At 59.9% G+C, this 19474-nt stretch overlaps 2 protein-coding genes across 5 annotated transcripts in view; both read left to right on the top strand.

Moving 5' to 3' along the window:
- The window catches only part of ZNF516 (zinc finger protein 516), a 194390-nt gene that overhangs the window by 110087 nt on the left and 64829 nt on the right, over positions 1–19474 (top strand). The window lies entirely within an intron of this gene.
- LOC132249352 (keratin-associated protein 5-1-like) lies at positions 6868–8630 on the top strand. Its single transcript, XM_059724285.1, has 2 exons — positions 6868–8382; positions 8417–8630. The coding sequence occupies exons 1-2, from the start codon at positions 7162–7164 to the stop codon at positions 8462–8464; spliced, it is 1269 nt and encodes a 422-aa protein (XP_059580268.1). The 5' UTR covers positions 6868–7161; the 3' UTR covers positions 8465–8630.

The raw sequence follows: 19474 nt of genomic DNA, 5'->3' as shown, positions 1-19474 counted from the left end.
TGCAGGGGGGAGTGTGTGTGTGTGTGTGTCTGCAGGTGCAGGGGGGAGTGTGTGTGTGTGTGTCTGCAGGTGCAGGGGGGAGTGCGTGTGTGTGTGTGTCTGCAGGTGCAGGGGGAGTGCGTGTGTGTGTGTGTCTGCAGGTGCAGGGGGAGTTGTGTGTGTGTGTGTGTCTGCAGGTGCAGGGGGAGGTGTGTGTGTGTGTGTGTGTGTGTGTGTCTGCAGGTGCAGGGGGAGTGTGTGTGTGTGTGTGTCTGCAGGTGCAGGGGGAGTGTGTGTGTGTGTGTGTGTGTGTCTGCAGGTGCAGGGGGAGTGTGTGTGTGTGTGTGTGTCTGCAGGTGCAGGGGGAGTGCGTGTGTGTGTGTGTCTGCAGGTGCAGGGGGAGTGCGTGTGTGTGTGTGTCTGCAGGTGCAGGGGGAGTTGTGTGTGTGTGTGTGTCTGCAGGTGCAGGGGGAGTTGTGTGTGTGTGTGTGTGTGTGTGTGTCTGCAGGTGCAGGGGGAGTTGTGTGTGTGTGTGTGTGTGTCTGCAGGTGCAGGGGGAGTTGTGTGTGTGTGTGTGTGTGTGTCTGCAGGTGCAGGGGGAGTTGTGTGTGTGTGTGTGTGTGTGTGTCTGCAGGTGCAGGGGGAGTTGTGAGTGTGTGTCCAGGTGGAGGGGGAGTGTGTGTGTGTGTGTGTCTGCAGGTGCAGGGGGGAGTGTGTGTGTGTGTGTGTGTGTCTGCAGGTGCAGGGGGAGTGTGTGTGTGTGTGTGTGTGTGTGTCTGCAGGTGCAGGGGGAGTGTGTGTGTGTGTGTGTGTGTGTGTCTGCAGGTGCAGGGGGAGTGTGTGTGTGTGTGTGTGTGTGTCTGCAGGTGCAGGGGGAGTGTGTGTGTGTGTGTGTGTGTCTGCAGGTGCAGGGGGAGTGTGTGTGTGTGTGTGTGTGTGTGTGTCTGCAGGTGCAGGGGGAGTGTGTGTGTGTGTGTCTGCAGGTGCAGGGGGAGTGTGTGTGTGTGTGTGTGTGTGTGTGTGTCTGCAGGTGCAGGGGGAGTGTGTGTGTGTGTGTGTGTGTGTGTGTCTGCAGGTGCAGGGGGAGTGTGTGTGTGTGTGTCTGCAGGTGCAGGGGGAGTGTGTGTGTGTGTGTGTGTGTCTGCAGGTGCAGGGGGAGTGTGTGTGTGTGTGTCCAGGTGGAGGGGGAGTGTGTGTGTGTGTGTGTCTGCAGGTGCAGGGGGGAGTGTGTGTGTGTGTGTCTGCAGGTGCAGGGGGGAGTGTGTGTGTGTGTGTGTGTCTGCAGGTGCAGGGGGAGTGTGTGTGTGTGTGTGTGTCTGCAGGTGCAGGGGGGAGTGTGTGTGTGTGTGTGTGTCTGCAGGTGCAGGGGGGAGTGTGTGTGTGTGTGTGTGTCTGCAGGTGCAGGGGGGAGTGTGTGTGTGTGTGTGTGTCTGCAGGTGCAGGGGGGAGTGTGTGTGTGTGTGTGTGTCTGCAGGTGCAGGGGGGAGTGTGTGTGTGTGTGTGTGTGTGTGTCTGCAGGTGCAGGGGGGAGTGTGTGTGTGTGTGTGTGTCTGCAGGTGCAGGGGGGAGTGTGTGTGTGTGTGTGTGTGTGTCTGCAGGTGCAGGGGGGAGTGTGTGTGTGTGTGTGTGTGTGTGTGCAGGTGCAGGGGGGAGTGTGTGTGTGTGCAGGTGCAGGGGGAGTGTGTGTGTGTGTGTGTGCAGGTGCAGGGGGAGTGTGTGTGTGTGTGTGTCTGCAGGTGCAGGGGGAGTTGTGTGTGTGTGTGTGTGTGTCTGCAGGTGCAGGGGGAGTTGTGTGTGTGTGTGTGTCTGCAGGTGCAGGGGGAGTGTGTGTGTGTGTGTGTCTGCAGGTGCAGGGGGGAGTGTGTGTGTGTGTGTGTGTGTGTCTGCAGGTGCAGGGGGGAGTGTGTGTGTGTGTGTGTGTGTCTGCAGGTGCAGGGGGGAGTGTGTGTGTGTGTGTGTGTGTGTCTGCAGGTGCAGGGGGGAGTGTGTGTGTGTGTGTGTGTGTGTGTCTGCAGGTGCAGGGGGGAGTGTGTGTGTGTGTGTCTGCAGGTGCAGGGGGGAGTGTGTGTGTGTGTGTGTGTCTGCAGGTGCAGGGGGGAGTGTGTGTGTGTGTGTGTGTGTGTCTGCAGGTGCAGGGGGGAGTGTGTGTGTGTGTGTGTGTGTGTCTGCAGGTGCAGGGGGGAGTGTGTGTGTGTGTGTGTGTGTGTCTGCAGGTGCAGGGGGGAGTGTGTGTGTGTGTGTGTGTGTCTGCAGGTGCAGGGGGGAGTGTGTGTGTGTGTGTGTGTGTCTGCAGGTGCAGGGGGAGTGTGTGTGTGTGTGTGTGTGTGTGTCTGCAGGTGCAGGGGGAGTGTGTGTGTGTGTGTGTGTCTGCAGGTGCAGGGGGAGTGTGTGTGTGTGTGTGTGTCTGCAGGTGCAGGGGGGAGTGTGTGTGTGTGTGTGTCTGCAGGTGCAGGGGGGAGTGTGTGTGTGTGTGTGTCTGCAGGTGCAGGGGGGAGTGTGTGTGTGTGTGTCTGCAGGTGCAGGGGGGAGTGTGTGTGTGTGTGTCTGCAGGTGCAGGGGGGAGTGTGTGTGTGTGTGTCTGCAGGTGCAGGGGGGAGTGTGTGTGTGTGTGTCTGCAGGTGCAGGGGGAGTGCGTGTGTGTGTGTGTCTGCAGGTGCAGGGGGAGTTGTGTGTGTGTGTGTGTCTGCAGGTGCAGGGGGAGGTGTGTGTGTGTGTGTGTGTGTCTGCAGGTGCAGGGGGAGTGTGTGTGTGTGTGTGTGTGTGTCTGCAGGTGCAGGGGGAGTGTGTGTGTGTGTGTGTGTCTGCAGGTGCAGGGGGAGTGCGTGTGTGTGTGTGTCTGCAGGTGCAGGGGGAGTGCGTGTGTGTGTGTGTCTGCAGGTGCAGGGGGAGTTGTGTGTGTGTGTGTGTCTGCAGGTGCAGGGGGAGTTGTGTGTGTGTGTGTGTGTGTGTGTGTCTGCAGGTGCAGGGGGAGTGTGTGTGTGTGTGTGTGTGTCTGCAGGTGCAGGGGGAGTTGTGTGTGTGTGTGTGTGTGTGTGTGTCTGCAGGTGCAGGGGGAGTTGTGAGTGTGTGTCCAGGTGGAGGGGGAGTGTGTGTGTGTGTGTGTCTGCAGGTGCAGGGGGGAGTGTGTGTGTGTGTGTGTGTCTGCAGGTGCAGGGGGAGTGTGTGTGTGTGTGTGTGTGTGTGTGTCTGCAGGTGCAGGGGGAGTGTGTGTGTGTGTGTGTGTGTGTGTGTGTGTCTGCAGGTGCAGGGGGAGTGTGTGTGTGTGTGTGTGTGTGTGTCTGCAGGTGCAGGGGGAGTGTGTGTGTGTGTGTGTGTGTGTGTCTGCAGGTGCAGGGGGAGTGTGTGTGTGTGTGTGTCTGCAGGTGCAGGGGGAGTGTGTGTGTGTGTGTGTGTGTGTCTGCAGGTGCAGGGGGAGTGTGTGTGTGTGTGTGTGTGTGTGTGTCTGCAGGTGCAGGGGGAGTGTGTGTGTGTGTGTCTGCAGGTGCAGGGGGAGTGTGTGTGTGTGTGTGTGTGTCTGCAGGTGCAGGGGGAGTGTGTGTGTGTGTGTCCAGGTGGAGGGGGAGTGTGTGTGTGTGTGTGTCTGCAGGTGCAGGGGGGAGTGTGTGTGTGTGTTTGCAGGTGCAGGGGGGAGTGTGTGTGTGTGTGTGTGTCTGCAGGTGCAGGGGGAGTGTGTGTGTGTGTGTGTGTCTGCAGGTGCAGGGGGGAGTGTGTGTGTGTGTGTGTGTCTGCAGGTGCAGGCGGGAGTGTGTGTGTGTGTGTGTGTCTGCAGGTGCAGGGGGAGTGTGTGTGTGTGTCTGCAGGTGCAGGGGGGAGTGTGTGTGTGTGTGTGTGTGTGTCTGCAGGTGCAGGGGGGAGTGTGTGTGTGTGTGTGTGTCTGCAGGTGCAGGGGGGAGTGTGTGTGTGTGTGTGTGTCTGCAGGTGCAGGGGGGAGTGTGTGTGTGTGTGTGTGTGTGTGTCTGCAGGTGCAGGGGGGAGTGTGTGTGTGTGTGTGTGTGTCTGCAGGTGCAGGGGGGAGTGTGTGTGTGTGTGTGTGTGTCTGCAGGTGCAGGGGGGAGTGTGTGTGTGTGTGTGTGTGTGCAGGTGCAGGGGGGAGTGTGTGTGTGTGCAGGTGCAGGGGGAGTGTGTGTGTGTGTGTGTGCAGGTGCAGGGGGAGTGTGTGTGTGTGTGTGTCTGCAGGTGCAGGGGGAGTTGTGTGTGTGTGTGTGTGTGTCTGCAGGTGCAGGGGGAGTTGTGTGTGTGTGTGTGTCTGCAGGTGCAGGGGGAGTGTGTGTGTGTTTGTGTGTGTGTCTGCAGGTGCAGGGGGAGTGTGTGTGTGTGTGTGTCTGCAGGTGCAGGGGGGAGTGTGTGTGTGTGTGTGTGTGTGTCTGCAGGTGCAGGGGGGAGTGTGTGTGTGTGTGTGCGTGTGTGTGTGTGTCTGCAGGTGCAGGGGGGAGTGTGTGTGTGTGTGTGTGTCTGCAGGTGCAGGGGGGAGTGTGTGTGTGTGTGTGTGTGTCTGCAGGTGCAGGGGGGAGTGTGTGTGTGTGTGTGTCTGCAGGTGCAGGGGGAGTTGTGTGTGTGTGTGTGTCTGCAGGTGCAGGGGGAGTTGTGTGTGTGTGTGTGTGTGTCTGCAGGTGCAGGGGGAGTGTGTGTGTGTGTGTGTGTGTGTCTGCAGGTGCAGGGGGAGTGTGTGTGTGTGTGTGTGTGTGTCTGCAGGTGCAGGGGGAGTGTGTGTGTGTGTGTGTGTGTGTGTGTGTCTGCAGGTGCAGGGGGAGTGTGTGTGTGTGTGTGTGTGTGTGTGTGTCTGCAGGTGCAGGGGGAGTGTGTGTGTGTGTGTCTGCAGGTGCAGGGGGAGTGTGTGTGTGTGTGTGTGTGTCTGCAGGTGCAGGGGGAGTGTGTGTGTGTGTGTCCAGGTGGAGGGGGAGTGTGTGTGTGTGTGTGTCTGCAGGTGCAGGGGGAGTGTGTGTGTGTGTGTGTGTCTGCAGGTGCAGGGGGGAGTGTGTGTGTGTGTGTGTGTCTGCAGGTGCAGGCGGGAGTGTGTGTGTGTGTGTGTGTCTGCAGGTGCAGGGGGAGTGTGTGTGTGTGTCTGCAGGTGCAGGGGGGAGTGTGTGTGTGTGTGTGTGTGTGTCTGCAGGTGCAGGGGGGAGTGTGTGTGTGTGTGTGTGTGTCTGCAGGTGCAGGGGGGAGTGTGTGTGTGTGTGTGTGTCTGCAGGTGCAGGGGGGAGTGTGTGTGTGTGTGTGTGTGTGTGTCTGCAGGTGCAGGGGGGAGTGTGTGTGTGTGTGTGTGTGTCTGCAGGTGCAGGGGGGAGTGTGTGTGTGTGTGTGTGTCTGCAGGTGCAGGGGGGAGTGTGTGTGTGTGTGTGTGTGTGCAGGTGCAGGGGGGAGTGTGTGTGTGTGCAGGTGCAGGGGGAGTGTGTGTGTGTGTGTGTGCAGGTGCAGGGGGAGTGTGTGTGTGTGTGTGTCTGCAGGTGCAGGGGGAGTTGTGTGTGTGTGTGTGTGTCTGCAGGTGCAGGGGGAGTTGTGTGTGTGTGTGTCTGCAGGTGCAGGGGGAGTGTGTGTGTGTTTGTGTGTGTGTCTGCAGGTGCAGGGGGAGTGTGTGTGTGTGTGTGTGTGTGTGTCTGCAGGTGCAGGGGGAGTGTGTGTGTGTGTGTGTCTGCAGGTGCAGGGGGGAGTGTGTGTGTGTGTGTGTGTGTGTCTGCAGGTGCAGGGGGGAGTGTGTGTGTGTGTGTGTGTGTGTGTCTGCAGGTGCAGGGGGGAGTGTGTGTGTGTGTGTGTGTGTGTGTGTGTGTCTGCAGGTGCAGGGGGGAGTGTGTGTGTGTGTGTGTGTGTGTGTGTGTGTCTGCAGGTGCAGGGGGGAGTGTGTGTGTGTGTCTGCAGGTGCAGGGGGGAGTGTGTGTGTGTGTGTGTGTGTCTGCAGGTGCAGGGGGGAGTGTGTGTGTGTGTGTGTGTGTGTCTGCAGGTGCAGGGGGGAGTGTGTGTGTGTGTGTGTGTGTCTGCAGGTGCAGGGGGAGTTGTGTGTGTGTGTGTGTCTGCAGGTGCAGGGGGAGTTGTGTGTGTGTGTGTGTGTGTGTCTGCAGGTGCAGGGGGAGTTGTGTGTGTGTGTGTGTGTGTGTGTCTGCAGGTGCAGGGGGAGTGTGTGTGTGTGTGTGTGTGTCTGCAGGTGCAGGGGGAGTGTGCGTGTGTGTGTGTGTGTCTGCAGGTGCAGGGGGAGTGTGTGTGTGTGTGTGTGTGTGTGTGTGTGTCTGCAGGTGCAGGGGGAGTGTGTGTGTGTGTGTGTGTGTGTGTGTCTGCAGGTGCAGGGGGAGTGTGTGTGTGTGTATGTGTGTGTGTGTCTGCAGGTGCAGGGGGAGTGTGTGTGTGTGTGTGTGTGTGTGTGTGTCTGCAGGTGCAGGGGGAGTGTGTGTGTGTGTGTGTGTGTGTCTGCAGGTGCAGGGGGGAGTGTGTGTGTGTGTGTCTGCAGGTGCAGGGGGGAGTGTGTGTGTGTGTGTGTGTGTCTGCAGGTGCAGGGGGAGTGTGTGTGTGTGTGTGTGTGTGTCTGCAGGTGCAGGCGGGAGTGTGTGTGTGTGTGTCTGCAGGTGCAGGGGGGAGTGTGTGTGTGTGTGTGTGTCTGCAGGTGCAGGGGGGAGTGTGTGTGTGTGTGTGTGTCTGCAGGTGCAGGGGGGAGTGTGTGTGTGTGTGTGTGTGTGTGTCTGCAGGTGCAGGGGGGAGTGTGTGTGTGTGTGTGTGTGTGTCTGCAGGTACGGGGGGAGTGTGTGTGTGTGTGTGTGTGTGTCTGCAGGTACGGGGGGAGTGTGTGTGTGTGTGTGTGTCTGTGTCTGCAGGTGCAGGGGGAGTGTGTGTGTGTGTGTGTGTGTGTCTGCAGGCGCGGGGGAAAGTGTGTGTGTGTGTGCATCTGTCTGCCTGCCTGCCTCTAGGCGCTCGGGAAAGTGTGTGTGTGTGTGTGTCTGCCTGCCTGCCTGCCTGCAGGCGCTGGGGAAAGTGTGTGTGTGTGTGTGTGTGTCTGCCTGCCTGCCTGCCTGCCTGCCTGCCTGCAGGTGCTGGGGAAAGTGTGTGTGTGTGTCTGCCTGCCTGCAGGCGCTGGGGAAAGTGTGTGTGTGTGTGTCTGCCTGCCTGCAGGCGCTGGGGAAAGTGTGTGTGTGTGTGTGTGTGTGTCTGCCTGCCTGCCTGCAGGCGCTGGGGCAAGTGTGTGTGTGTGTGTGTGTCTGCATGCCTGCCCGCCTGCAGGCGCAGTGGAAAGTGTGTGTGTCTGCCTGCCTGCCTGCCTGCAGGCGCTGGGGAAAGTGTGTGTGTGTGTGTGTGTCTGCCTGCCTGCCTGCCTGCCTGCCTCCAGGCGCTGGGGAAAGTGTGTGTGTGTGTCTGCCTGCCTGCAGGCGCTGGGGAAAGTGTGTGTGTGTGTGTGTCTGCCTGCCTGCAGGCGCTGGGGAAAGTGTGTGTGTGTGTGTGTCTGCCTGCCTGCCTGCAGGCGCTGGGGAAAGTGTGTGTGTGTGTGTCCGCATGCCTGCCCGCCTGCAGGCGCAGGGGAAAGTGTGTGTGTGTGTCTGCCTTCCTGCCTGCAGGCGCCGGGGAAAGTGTGTGTGTGTGTGCGTCTGCCTGCCTGCCTGCCTGCAGGCGCCGGGGAAAGTGTATGTGTGTGTGTGCCTGCCTTCCTGCCTGCAGGCGCAGAGGGAAGTGTGTGTGTGTGTGTGTCTCTCTCTCTGCAGGTGCAGGGAGGAGTGTGTGTGTGTGTGTGTGTGTGTGTCTCTCTCTCTGCAGGTGCAGGGAGGAGTGTGTGTGTGTGTGTGTGTGTGTCTGCATGCCTGCCTGCAGGCGCAGGGGAAAGTGTGTGTGTGTGTGTCTGCATGCCTGCCTGCAGGCGCAGGGGAAAGTGTGTGTGTGTGTGTGTCTGCATGCCTGCCTGCAGGCGCAGGGGAAAGTGTGTGTGTGTGTGTGTCTGCATGCCTGCCTGCAGGCGCAGGGGAAAGTGTGTGTGTGTGTCTGCATGCCTGCCTGCAGGCGCAGGGGAAAGTGTGTGTGTGTGTCTGCCTGTCTGCCTGCAGGCGCAGGGGAAAGTGTGTGTGTGTGTCTGCCTGCCTGCCTGCCTGCTGGCTCCGGGGAAAGTGTGTGTGTGTGTGTGCCTGCCTGCCTGCCTGCAGGCGCAGGGGGAAGTGTGTGTGTGTGTGTGTGTGTGTGTCTCCCTCTCTGCAGGTGCAGGGGGGAGTGTGTGTGTGTCTGTGCAGGTGCAGGGGCAAGTGTGTGTGTGTGTCTTCAGGTGCAGGGGCAAGTGTGTGTGTGTGTGTGTGTGTGTCTTCAGGTGCAGGGGCAAGTTGTGTGTGTGTGTCTTCAGGTGCAGGGGCAAGTGTGTGTGTGTGTGTGTGTGTGTGTCTTCAGGTGCAGGGGCAAGTGTGTGTGTGTGTGTGTGTGTGTGTGTGTGTGTGTGTGTGTCTTCAGGTGCAGGGGCAAGTGTGTGTGTGTGTGTCTTCAGGTGCAGGGGCAAGTGTGTGTGTGTGTGTCTGCAGGTGCAGGGGGGTAGTGTGTGTGTGTGTGTGTCTGCGGGTGCAGGGGGGTAGTGTGTGTGTGTGTGTGTGTCTGCGGGTGCAGAGGGGTAGTGTGTGTGTGTGTGTCTGCGGGTGCAGAGGGGTAGTGTGTGTGTGTGTGTGTCTGCGGGTGCAGAGGGGGAGTGTGTGTGTGTGTGTGTCTGCGGGTGCAGAGGGGGAGTGTGTGTGTGTGTGTGTCTGCGGGTGCAGAGGGGGAGTGTGTGTGTGTGTGTGTGTGTGTATGTGTCTGCGGGTGCAGAGGGGGAGTGTGTGTGTGTGTGTGTGTGTGTCTGCGGGTGCAGAGGGGGAGTGTGTGTGTGTGTGTGTGTGTGTGTCTGCAGGTGCAGGGGGTGTGTGTGTGTGTGTGTGTGTGTCTGCAGGTGCAGGGGGGAGTGTGTGTGTGTGTGTCTGCAGGTGCAGGGGGGAGTGTGTGTGTGTGTGTCTGCAGGTGCAGGGGGAGTTGTGTGTGTGTGTGTGTCTGCAGGTGCAGGGGGAGTTGTGTGTGTGTGTGTGTGTCTGCAGGTGCAGGGGGAGTTGTGTGTGTGTGTGTGTGTGTGTGTGTGTGTCTGCAGGTGCAGGGGGAGTGTGTGTGTGTGTGTGTGTGTGTCTGCAGGTGCAGGGGGAGTTGTGTGTGTGTGTGTGTGTGTGTGTGTGTCTGCAGGTGCAGGGGGAGTGTGTGTGTGTGTGTGTGTGTCTGCAGGTGCAGGGGGAGTGCGTGTGTGTGTGTGTCTGCAGGTGCAGGGGGAGTGCGTGTGTGTGTGTGTCTGCAGGTGCAGGGGGAGTTGTGTGTGTGTGTGTGTGTGTGTCTGCAGGTGCAGGGGGAGTTGTGTGTGTGTGTGTGTGTGTGTCTGCAGGTGCAGGGGGAGTTGTGTGTGTGTGTGTGTGTGTGTGTCTGCAGGTGCAGGGGGAGTTGTGTGTGTGTGTGTGTGTGTGTGTCTGCAGGTGCAGGGGGAGTTGTGTGTGTGTGTGTGTGTGTCTGCAGGTGCAGGGGGAGTTGTGTGTGTGTGTGTGTGTGTGTGTCTGCAGGTGCAGGGGGAGTGTGTGTGTGTGTGTGTGTGTGTCTGCAGGTGCAGGGGGAGTGTGTGTGTGTGTGTGTGTGTGTGTGTGTGTCTGCAGGTGCAGGGGGAGTGTGTGTGTGTGTGTGTGTGTGTGTGTGTCTGCAGGTGCAGGGGGAGTGTGTGTGTGTGTGTCTGCAGGTGCAGGGGGAGTGTGTGTGTGTGTGTGTGTGTGTCTGCAGGTGCAGGGGGGAGTGTGTGTGTGTCTGCAGGTGCAGGCGGGAGTGTGTGTGTGTGTGTGTGTCTGCAGGTGCAGGCGGGAGTGTGTGTGTGTGTGTGTGTCTGCAGGTGCAGGGGGGAGTGTGTGTGTGTGTGTGTCTGCAGGTGCAGGGGGGAGTGTGTGTGTGTGTGTGTGTGTCTGCAGGTGCAGGGGGAGTGTGTGTGTGTGTGTGTGTCTGCAGGTGCAGGGGGGAGTGTGTGTGTGTGTCTGCAGGTGCAGGCGGGAGTGTGTGTGTGTGTGTGTGTCTGCAGGTGCAGGGGGAGTGTGTGTGTGTGTGTCTGCAGGTGCAGGGGGAGTGTGTGTGTGTGTGTCTGCAGGTGCAGGGGGGAGTGTGTGTGTGTGTGTGTGTGTCTGCAGGTGCAGGGGGAGTGTGTGTGTGTGTGTGTGTCTGCAGGTGCAGGGGGGAGTGTGTGTGTGTGTCTGCAGGTGCAGGGGGAGTGTGTGTGTGTGTGTGTGTCTGCAGGTGCAGGGGGAGTGTGTGTGTGTGTGTGTGTCTGCAGGTGCAGGGGGAGTGTGTGTGTGTGTGTGTGTCTGCAGGTGCAGGGGGAGTGTGTGTGTGTGTGTGTGTCTGCAGGTGCAGGGGGAGTGTGTGTGTGTGTGTGTGTCTGCAGGTGCAGGGGGAGTGTGTGTGTGTGTGTGTGTCTGCAGGTGCAGGGGGAGTGTGTGTGTGTGTCTGCAGGTGCAGGGGGAGTGTGTGTGTGTGTGTGTGTCTGCAGGTGCAGGGGGAGTGTGTGTGTGTGTGTGTGTCTGCAGGTGCAGGGGGAGTGTGTGTGTGTGTGTGTGTGTCTGCAGGTGCAGGGGGAGTGTGTGTGTGTGTGTGTGTCTGCAGGTGCAGGGGGGAGTGTGTGTGTGTGTCTGCAGGTGCAGGCGGGAGTGTGTGTGTGTGTGTGTGTCTGCAGGTGCAGGGGGAGTGTGTGTGTGTGTGTGTGTGTCTGCACGTGCAGGGGGGAGTGTGTGTGTGTGTCTGCAGGTGCAGGGGGAGTGCGTGTGTGTGTGTGTCTGCAGGTGCAGGGGGAGTTGTGTGTGTGTGTGTGTCTGCAGGTGCAGGGGGAGTGTGTGTGTGTGTGTGTGTGTGTGTGTCTGCAGGTGCAGGGGGAGTGTGTGTGTGTGTGTGTCTGTAGGTGCAGGGGGGAGTGTGTGTGTGTGTGTGTGTGTGTCCAGGTGCAGGGGGGAGTGTGTGTGTGTTTGTCTGCAGGTGCAGGGGGGAGTGTGTGTGTGTTTGTCTGCAGGTGCAGGGGGGAGTGTGTGTGTGTCTGCAGGTGAAGGGGGGAGTGTGTGTGTGTGTGTGTGTGTGTCTGCAGGTGCAGGGGGAGTGTGTGTGTGTGTGTGTGTGTCTGCAGGTGCAGGCAGGAGTGTGTGTGTGTGTGTCTGCAGGTGCAGGGGGGAGTGTGTGTGTGTGTGTGTGTGTGTGTGTCTGCAGGTGCAGGGGGGAGTGTGTGTGTGTGTGTGTGTGTGTCTGTAGGTGCAGGGGGGAGTGTGTGTGTGTGTGTGTCTGCAGGTGCAGGGGGGAGTGTGTGTGTGTGTGTCTGCAGGGGCAGGGGGAGTGTGTGTGTGTCTGCAGGGGCAGGGGGGAGTGTGTGTGTGTGTGTGTCTGCAGGTGCAGGGGGAGTGCGTGTGTGTGTGTGTGTGTCTGCAGGTGCAGGGGGAGTGCGTGTGTGTGTGTGTGTCTGCAGGTGCAGGGGGAGTGTGTGTGTGTGTGTGTGTCTGCAGGTGCAGGGGAAGTGTGTGTGTGTGTGTGTGTGTCTGCAGGTGCAGGGGGGAGTGTGTGTGTGTGTGTGTGTCTGCAGGTGCAGGGGGGAGTGTGTGTCTGTGTGTGTGTGTCTGCAGGTGCAGGGGGGAGTGTGTGTGTGTGTGTGTGTGTGTCTGCAGGTGCAGGAGGGAGTGTGTGTGTGTGTGTGTGTGTCTGCAGGTGTAGGGGGGAGTGTGTGTGTGTGTGTGTCTGCAGGTGCAGGGGGGAGTGTGTGTGTGTGTGTGTGTCTGCAGGTGCAGGGGGGAGTGTGTGTGTGTGTGTGTGTCTGCAGGTGCAGGGGGGAGTGTGTGTGTGTGTGTCTGCAGGTGCAGGGGGGAGTGTGTGTGTGTGTGTGTGTCTGCAGGTGCAGGGGGGAGTGTGTGTGTGTGTGTGTGTCTGCAGGTGCAGGGGGAGTGTGTGTGTGTGTGTGTGTGTCTGCAGGTGCAGGGGGAGTGTGTGTGTGTGTGTCTGCAGGTGCAGGCGGGAGCGTGTGTGTGTGTGTCTGCAGGTGCAGGCGGGAGTGTGTGTGTGTGTGTGTCTGCAGGTGCAGGCGGGAGTGTGTGTGTGTGTGTGTGTCTGCAGGTGCAGGGGGGAGTGTGTGTGTGTGTGTGTGTCTGCAGGTGCAGGGGGAGTGTGTGTGTGTGTGTGTGTGTGTGTGTGTGTGTCTGCAGGTGCAGGGGGAGTGTGTGTGTGTGTGTGTGTGTGTCCAGGTGCAGGGGAGTGTGTGTGTGTGTCTGCAGGTGCAGGGGGGAGTGTGTGTGTGTGTGTCTGCAGGTGCAGGGGGGAGTGTGTGTGTGTGTGTGTCTGCAGGTGCAGGGGGGAGTGTGTGTGTGTGTGTGTGTGTCTGCAGGTGCAGGGGGAAGTGTGTGTGTGTCTGCAGGTGCAGGGGGGAGTGTGTGTGTGTGTGTGTCTGCAGGTGCAGGGGGGAGTGTGTGTGTGTGTGTGTGTGTGTGTCTGCAGGTGCAGGGGGGAGTGTGTGTGTGTGTGTGTGTGTCTGCAGGTGCAGGGGGGAGTGTGTGTGTGTGTGTGTGTGTCTGCAGGTGCAGGGGGAAGTGTGTGTGTGTGTGTGTGTCTGCAGGTGGAGGGGGGAGTGTGTGTGTGTGTGTGTGTGTCTGCAGGTGGAGGGGGGAGTGTGTGTGTGTGTGTGTGTGTCTGCAGGTACGGGGGGAGTGTGTGTGTGTGTGTGTGTGTGTCTGCAGGTACGGGGGGAGTGTGTGTGTGTGTGTGTGTGTGTCTGCAGGTACGGGGGGAGTGTGTGTGTGTGTGTGTGTGTGTCTGCAGGTGCGGGGGGAGTGTGTGTGTGTGTGTGTGTGTGTGTGTGTGTCTGCAGGTGCGGGGGGAGTGTGTGTGTGTGTGTGTGTGTGTGTGTGTCTGCAGGCGCTGGGGAAAGTGTGTGTGTGTGTGCATCTGTCTGCCTGCCTGCCTCTAGGCGCTCGGGAAAGTGTGTGTGTGTGTGTCTGCCTGCCTGCCTGCCTGCAGGCGCTGGGGAAAGTGTGTGTGTGTGTGTGTGTGTGTCTGCCTGCCTGCCTGCCTGCCTGCCTGCAGGTGCTGGGGAAAGTGTGTGTGTGTGTCTGCCTGCCTGCAGGCGCTGGGGAAAGTGTGTGTGTGTGTGTGTGTGTCTGCCTGCCTGCAGGCGCTGGGGAAAGTGTGTGTGTGTGTGTGTGTCTGCCTGCCTGCCTGCAGGCGCTGGGGCAAGTGTGTGTGTGTGTGTGTGTGTCTGCATGCCTGCCCGCCTGCAGGCGCAGGGGAAAGTGTGTGTGTGTGTGTGTGTCTGCATGCCTGCCTGCCTGCAGGCGCTGGGGAAAGTGTGTGTGTGTGTGTGTGTCTGCCTGCCTGCCTGCCTGCCTGCCTGCCTCCAGGCGCTGGGGAAAGTGTGTGTGTGTGTCTGCCTGCCTGCAGGCGCTGGGGAAAGTGTGTGTGTGTGTGTGTCTGCCTGCCTGCAGGCGCTGGGGAAAGTGTGTGTGTGTGTGTGTCTGCCTGCCTGCCTGCAGGCGCTGGGGAAAGTGTGTGTGTGTGTGTCCGCATGCCTGCCCGCCTGCAGGCGCAGGGGAAAGTGTGTGTGTGTGTCTGCCTTCCTGCCTGCAGGCGCCGGGGAAAGTGTGTGTGTGTGTGCGTCTGCCTGCCTGCCTGCCTGCAGGCGCCGGGGAAAGTGTATGTGTGTGTGTGCCTGCCTTCCTGCCTGCAGGCGCAGAGGGAAGTGTGTGTGTGTGTGTGTCTCTCTCTCTGCAGGTGCAGGGAGGAGTGTGTGTGTGTGTGTGTGTGTGTGTCTCTCTCTCTGCAGGTGCAGGGAGGAGTGTGTGTGTGTGTGTGTGTGTGTCTGCATGCCTGCCTGCAGGCGCAGGGGAAAGTGTGTGTGTGTGTGTCTGCATGCCTGCCTGCAGGCGCAGGGGAAAGTGTGTGTGTGTGTGTGTCTGCATGCCTGCCTGCAGGCGCAGGGGAAAGTGTGTGTGTGTGTGTGTCTGCATGCCTGCCTGCAGGCGCAGGGGAAAGTGTGTGTGTGTGTCTGCATGCCTGCCTGCAGGCGCAGGGGAAAGTGTGTGTGTGTGTCTGCCTGTCTGCCTGCAGGCGCAGGGGAAAGTGTGTGTGTGTGTCTGCCTGCCTGCCTGCCTGCTGGCTCCGGGGAAAGTGTGTGTGTGTGTGTGCCTGCCTGCCTGCCTGCAGGCGCAGGGGGAAGTGTGTGTGTGTGTGTGTGTGTGTGTCTCCCTCTCTGCAGGTGCAGGGGGGAGTGTGTGTGTGTCTGTGCAGGTGCAGGGGCAAGTGTGTGTGTGTGTCTTCAGGTGCAGGGGCAAGTGTGTGTGTGTGTGTGTGTGTGTCTTCAGGTGCAGGGGCAAGTTGTGTGTGTGTGTCTTCAGGTGCAGGGGCAAGTGTGTGTGTGTGTGTGTGTGTGTGTCTTCAGGTGCAGGGGCAAGTGTGTGTGTGTGTGTGTGTGTGTGTGTGTGTGTGTGTCTTCAGGTGCAGGGGCAAGTGTGTGTGTGTGTGTCTTCAGGTGCAGGGGCAAGTGTGTGTGTGTGTGTCTGCAGGTGCAGGGGGGTAGTGTGTGTGTGTGTGTGTCTGCGGGTGCAGGGGGGTAGTGTGTGTGTGTGTGTGTGTCTGCGGGTGCAGAGGGGTAGTGTGTGTGTGTGTGTCTGCGGGTGCAGAGGGGTAGTGTGTGTGTGTGTGTGTCTGCGGGTGCAGAGGGGGAGTGTGTGTGTGTGTGTGTCTGCGGGTGCAGAGGGGGAGTGTGTGTGTGTGTGTGTCTGCGGGTGCAGAGGGGGAGTGTGTGTGTGTGTGTGTGTGTGTATGTGTCTGCGGGTGCAGAGGGGGAGTGTGTGTGTGTGTGTGTGTGTGTCTGCGGGTGCAGAGGGGGAGTGTGTGTGTGTGTGTGTGTGTGTGTCTGCAGGTGCAGGGGGTGTGTGTGTGTGTGTGTGTGTGTCTGCAGGTGCAGGGGGGAGTGTGTGTGTGTGTGTCTGCAGGTGCAGGGGGGAGTGTGTGTGTGTGTGTCTGCAGGTGCAGGGGGAGTTGTGTGTGTGTGTGTGTCTGCAGGTGCAGGGGGAGTTGTGTGTGTGTGTGTGTGTCTGCAGGTGCAGGGGGAGTTGTGTGTGTGTGTGTGTGTGTGTGTGTGTGTCTGCAGGTGCAGGGGGAGTGTGTGTGTGTGTGTGTGTGTGTCTGCAGGTGCAGGGGGAGTTGTGTGTGTGTGTGTGTGTGTGTGTGTGTCTGCAGGTGCAGGGGGAGTGTGTGTGTGTGTGTGTGTGTCTGCAGGTGCAGGGGGAGTGCGTGTGTGTGTGTGTCTGCAGGTGCAGGGGGAGTGCGTGTGTGTGTGTGTCTGCAGGTGCAGGGGGAGTTGTGTGTGTGTGTGTGTGTGTGTCTGCAGGTGCAGGGGGAGTTGTGTGTGTGTGTGTGTGTGTGTCTGCAGGTGCAGGGGGAGTTGTGTGTGTGTGTGTGTGTGTGTCTGCAGGTGCAGGGGGAGTTGTGTGTGTGTGTGTGTGTGTGTGTGTCTGCAGGTGCAGGGGGAGTTGTGTGTGTGTGTGTGTGTGTCTGCAGGTGCAGGGGGAGTTGTGTGTGTGTGTGTGTGTGTGTCTGCAGGTGCAGGGGGAGTGTGTGTGTGTGTGTGTGTGTGTCTGCAGGTGCAGGGGGAGTGTGTGTGTGTGTGTGTGTGTGTGTGTGTGTCTGCAGGTGCAGGGGGAGTGTGTGTGTGTGTGTGTGTGTGTGTGTGTGTCTGCAGGTGCAGGGGGAGTGTGTGTGTGTGTGTCTGCAGGTGCAGGGGGAGTGTGTGTGTGTGTGTGTGTGTGTCTGCAGGTGCAGGGGGGAGTGTGTGTGTGTCTGCAGGTGCAGGCGGGAGTGTGTGTGTGTGTGTGTGTCTGCAGGTGCAGGCGGGAGTGTGTGTGTGTGTGTGTGTCTGCAGGTGCAGGGGGGAGTGTGTGTGTGTGTGTGTCTGCAGGTGCAGGGGGGAGTGTGTGTGTGTGTGTGTGTGTCTGCAGGTGCAGGGGGAGTGTGTGTGTGTGTGTGTGTCTGCAGGTGCAGGGGGGAGTGTGTGTGTGTGTCTGCAGGTGCAGGCGGGAGTGTGTGTGTGTGTGTGTGTCTGCAGGTGCAGGGGGAGTGTGTGTGTGTGTGTCTGCAGGTGCAGGGGGAGTGTGTGTGTGTGTGTCTGCAGGTGCAGGGGGGAGTGTGTGTGTGTGTGTGTGTGTCTGCAGGTGCAGGGGGAGTGTGTGTGTGTGTGTGTGTCTGCAGGTGCAGGGGGGAGTGTGTGTGTGTGTCTGCAGGTGCAGGGGGAGTGTGTGTGTGTGTGTGTGTCTGCAGGTGCAGGGGGAGTGTGTGTGTGTGTGTGTGTCTGCAGGTGCAGGGGGAGTGTGTGTGTGTGTGTGTGTCTGCAGGTGCAGGGGGAGTGTGTGTGTGTGTGTGTGTCTGCAGGTGCAGGGGGAGTGTGTGTGTGTGTGTGTGTCTGCAGGTGCAGGGGGAGTGTGTGTGTGTGTGTGTGTCTGCAGGTGCAGGGGGAGTGTGTGTGTGTGTCTGCAGGTGCAGGGGGAGTGTGTGTGTGTGTGTGTGTGTCTGCAGGTGCAGGGGGAGTGTGTGTGTGTGTGTGTGTCTGCAGGTGCAGGGGGAGTGTGTGTGTGTGTGTGTGTCTGCAGGTGCAGGGGGAGTGTGTGTGTGTGTGTGTGTGTCTGCAGGTGCAGGGGGAGTGTGTGTGTGTGTGTGTGTCTGCAGGTGCAGGGGGGAGTGTGTGTGTGTGTCTGCAGGTGCAGGCGGGAGTGTGTGTGTGTGTGTGTGTCTGCAGGTGCAGGGGGAGTGTGTGTGTGTGTGTGTGTGTCTGCACGTGCAGGGGGGAGTGTGTGTGTGTGTCTGCAGGTGCAGGGGGAGTGCGTGTGTGTGTGTGTCTGCAGGTGCAGGGGGAGTTGTGTGTGTGTGTGTGTCTGCAGGTGCAGGGGGAGTGTGTGTGTGTGTGTGTGTGTGTGTGTCTGCAGGTGCAGGGGGAGTGTGTGTGTGTGTGTGTCTGTAGGTGCAGGGGGGAGTGTGTGTGTGTGTGTGTGTGTGTCCAGGTGCAGGGGGGAGTGTGTGTGTGTTTGTCTGCAGGTGCAGGGGGGAGTGTGTGTGTGTTTGTCTGCAGGTGCAGGGGGGAGTGTGTGTGTGTCTGCAGGTGAAGGGGGGAGTGTGTGTGTGTGTGTGTGTGTGTCTGCAGGTGCAGGGGGGTGTGTGTGTGTGTGTGTGTGTCTGCAGGTGCAGGCAGGAGTGTGTGTGTGTGTGTCTGCAGGTGCAGGGGGGAGTGTGTGTGTGTGTGTGTGTGTGTGTGTCTGCAGGTGCAGGGGGGAGTGTGTGTGTGTGTGTGTGTGTGTCTGTAGGTGCAGGGGGGAGTGTGTGTGTGTGTGTGTCTGCAGGTGCAGGGGGGAGTGTGTGTGTGTGTGTCTGCAGGGGCAGGGGAGTGTGTGTGTGTGTCTGCAGGGGCAGGGGGGAGTGTGTGTGTGTGTGTGTCTGCAGGTGCAGGGGGAGTGCGTGTGTGTGTGTGTGTGTCTGCAGGTGCAGGGGGAGTGCGTGTGTGTGTGTGTGTCTGCAGGTGCAGGGGGAGTGTGTGTGTGTGTGTGTGTCTGCAGGTGCAGGGGAAGTGTGTGTGTGTGTGTGTGTGTCTGCAGGTGCAGGGGGGAGTGTGTGTGTGTGTGTGTGTCTGCAGGTGCAGGGGGGAGTGTGTGTCTGTGTGTGTGTGTCTGCAGGTGCAGGGGGGAGTGTGTGTGTGTGTGTGTGTGTCTGCAGGTGCAGGAGGGAGTGTGTGTGTGTGTGTGTGTGTCTGCAGGTGTAGGGGGGAGTGTGTGTGTGTGTGTGTCTGCAGGTGCAGGGGGGAGTGTGTGTGTGTGTGTGTGTCTGCAGGTGCAGGGGGGAGTGTGTGTGTGTGTGTGTGTCTGCAGGTGCAGGGGGGAGTGTGTGTGTGTGTGTCTGCAGGTGCAGGGGGGAGCGTGTGTGTGTGTGTGTGTCTGCAGGTGCAGGGGGGAGTGTGTGTGTGTGTGTGTGTCTGCAGGTGCAGGGGGAGTGTGTGTGTGTGTGTGTGTGTCTGCAGGTGCAGGGGGAGTGTGTGTGTGTGTGTCTGCAGGTGCAGGCGGGAGCGTGTGTGTGTGTGTCTGCAGGTGCAGGCGGGAGTGTGTGTGTGTGTGTGTCTGCAGGTGCAGGCGGGAGTGTGTGTGTGTGTGTGTGTCTGCAGGTGCAGGGGGGAGTGTGTGTGTGTGTGTGTGTCTGCAGGTGCAGGGGGAGTGTGTGTGTGTGTGTGTGTGTGTGTGTGTGTCTGCAGGTGCAGGGGGAGTGTGTGTGTGTGTGTGTGTGTGTCCAGGTGCAGGGGAGTGTGTGTGTGTGTCTGCAGGTGCAGGGGGGAGTGTGTGTGTGTGTGTCTGCAGGTGCAGGGGGGAGTGTGTGTGTGTGTGTGTCTGCAGGTGCAGGGGGGAGTGTGTGTGTGTGTGTGTGTGTCTGCAGGTGCAGGGGGAAGTGTGTGTGTGTCTGCAGGTGCAGGGGGGAGTGTGTGTGTGTGTGTGTCTGCAGGTGCAGGGGGGAGTGTGTGTGTGTGTGTGTGTGTGTGTCTGCAGGTGCAGGGGGGAGTGTGTGTGTGTGTGTGTCTGCAGGTGCAGGGGGGAGTGTGTGTGTGTGTGTGTGTGTCTGCAGGTGCAGGGGGAAGTGTGTGTGTGTGTGTGTGTCTGCAGGTGGAGGGGGGAGTGTGTGTGTGTGTGTGTGTGTCTGCAGGTGGAGGGGGGAGTGTGTGTGTGTGTGTGTGTGTCTGCAGGTACGGGGGGAGTGTGTGTGTGTGTGTGTGTGTGTCTGCAGGTACGGGGGGAGTGTGTGTGTGTGTGTGTGTGTGTCTGCAGGTACGGGGGGAGTGTGTGTGTGTGTGTGTGTCTGCAGGTGCGGGGGGAGTGTGTGTGTGTGTGTGTGTGTGTGTGTGTCTGCAGGTGCGGGGGGAGTGTGTGTGTGTGTGTGTGTGTGTGTGTGTCTGCAGGCGCTGGGGAAAGTGTGTGTGTGTGTGCATCTGTCTGCCTGCCTGCCTCTAGGCGCTCGGGAAAGTGTGTGTGTGTGTGTCTGCCTGCCTGCCTGCCTGCAGGCGCTGGGGAAAGTGTGTGTGTGTGTGTGTGTGTGTCTGCCTGCCTGCCTGCCTGCCTGCCTGCAGGTGCTGGGGAAAGTGTGTGTGTGTGTCTGCCTGCCTGCAGGCGCTGGGGAAAGTGTGTGTGTGTGTGTGTGTGTCTGCCTGCCTGCAGGCGCTGGGGAAAGTGTGTGTGTGTGTGTGTGTCTGCCTGCCTGCCTGCAGGCGCTGGGGCAAGTGTGTGTGTGTGTGTGTGTGTCTGCATGCCTGCCCGCCTGCAGGCGCAGGGGAAAGTGTGTGTGTGTGTGTGTGTCTGCATGCCTGCCTGCCTGCAGGCGCTGGGGAAAGTGTGTGTGTGTGTGTGTGTCTGCCTGCCTGCCTGCCTGCCTGCCTGCCTCCAGGCGCTGGGGAAAGTGTGTGTGTGTGTCTGCCTGCCTGCAGGCGCTGGGGAAAGTGTGTGTGTGTGTGTGTCTGCCT

The sequence above is a fragment of the Alligator mississippiensis genome, chromosome 3, assembly GCF_030867095.1.
Source record: "Alligator mississippiensis isolate rAllMis1 chromosome 3, rAllMis1, whole genome shotgun sequence".
NCBI lineage: Eukaryota > Metazoa > Chordata > Crocodylia > Alligatoridae > Alligator > Alligator mississippiensis.
The sequence above is the reverse complement of the archived record's forward strand: the minus strand, read 5'-3'. Positions and strand labels throughout refer to the sequence as shown.

What these genes read in the sequence shown, in the direction of transcription:
- LOC132249352 (XM_059724285.1), top strand. Translation starts at nt 7,162, where the DNA reads ATGCCTGCCCGCCTGCAGGCGCAGTGGAAAGTGTGTGTGTCTGCCTGC. An exon ending in GTGTGTGTGTGTGTCTTCAG is followed by an intron (nt 8,383 to 8,416) that starts GTGCAGGGGCAA and finishes GTGTGTCTTCAG; the next exon opens with GTGCAGGGGCAAGTGTGTGT.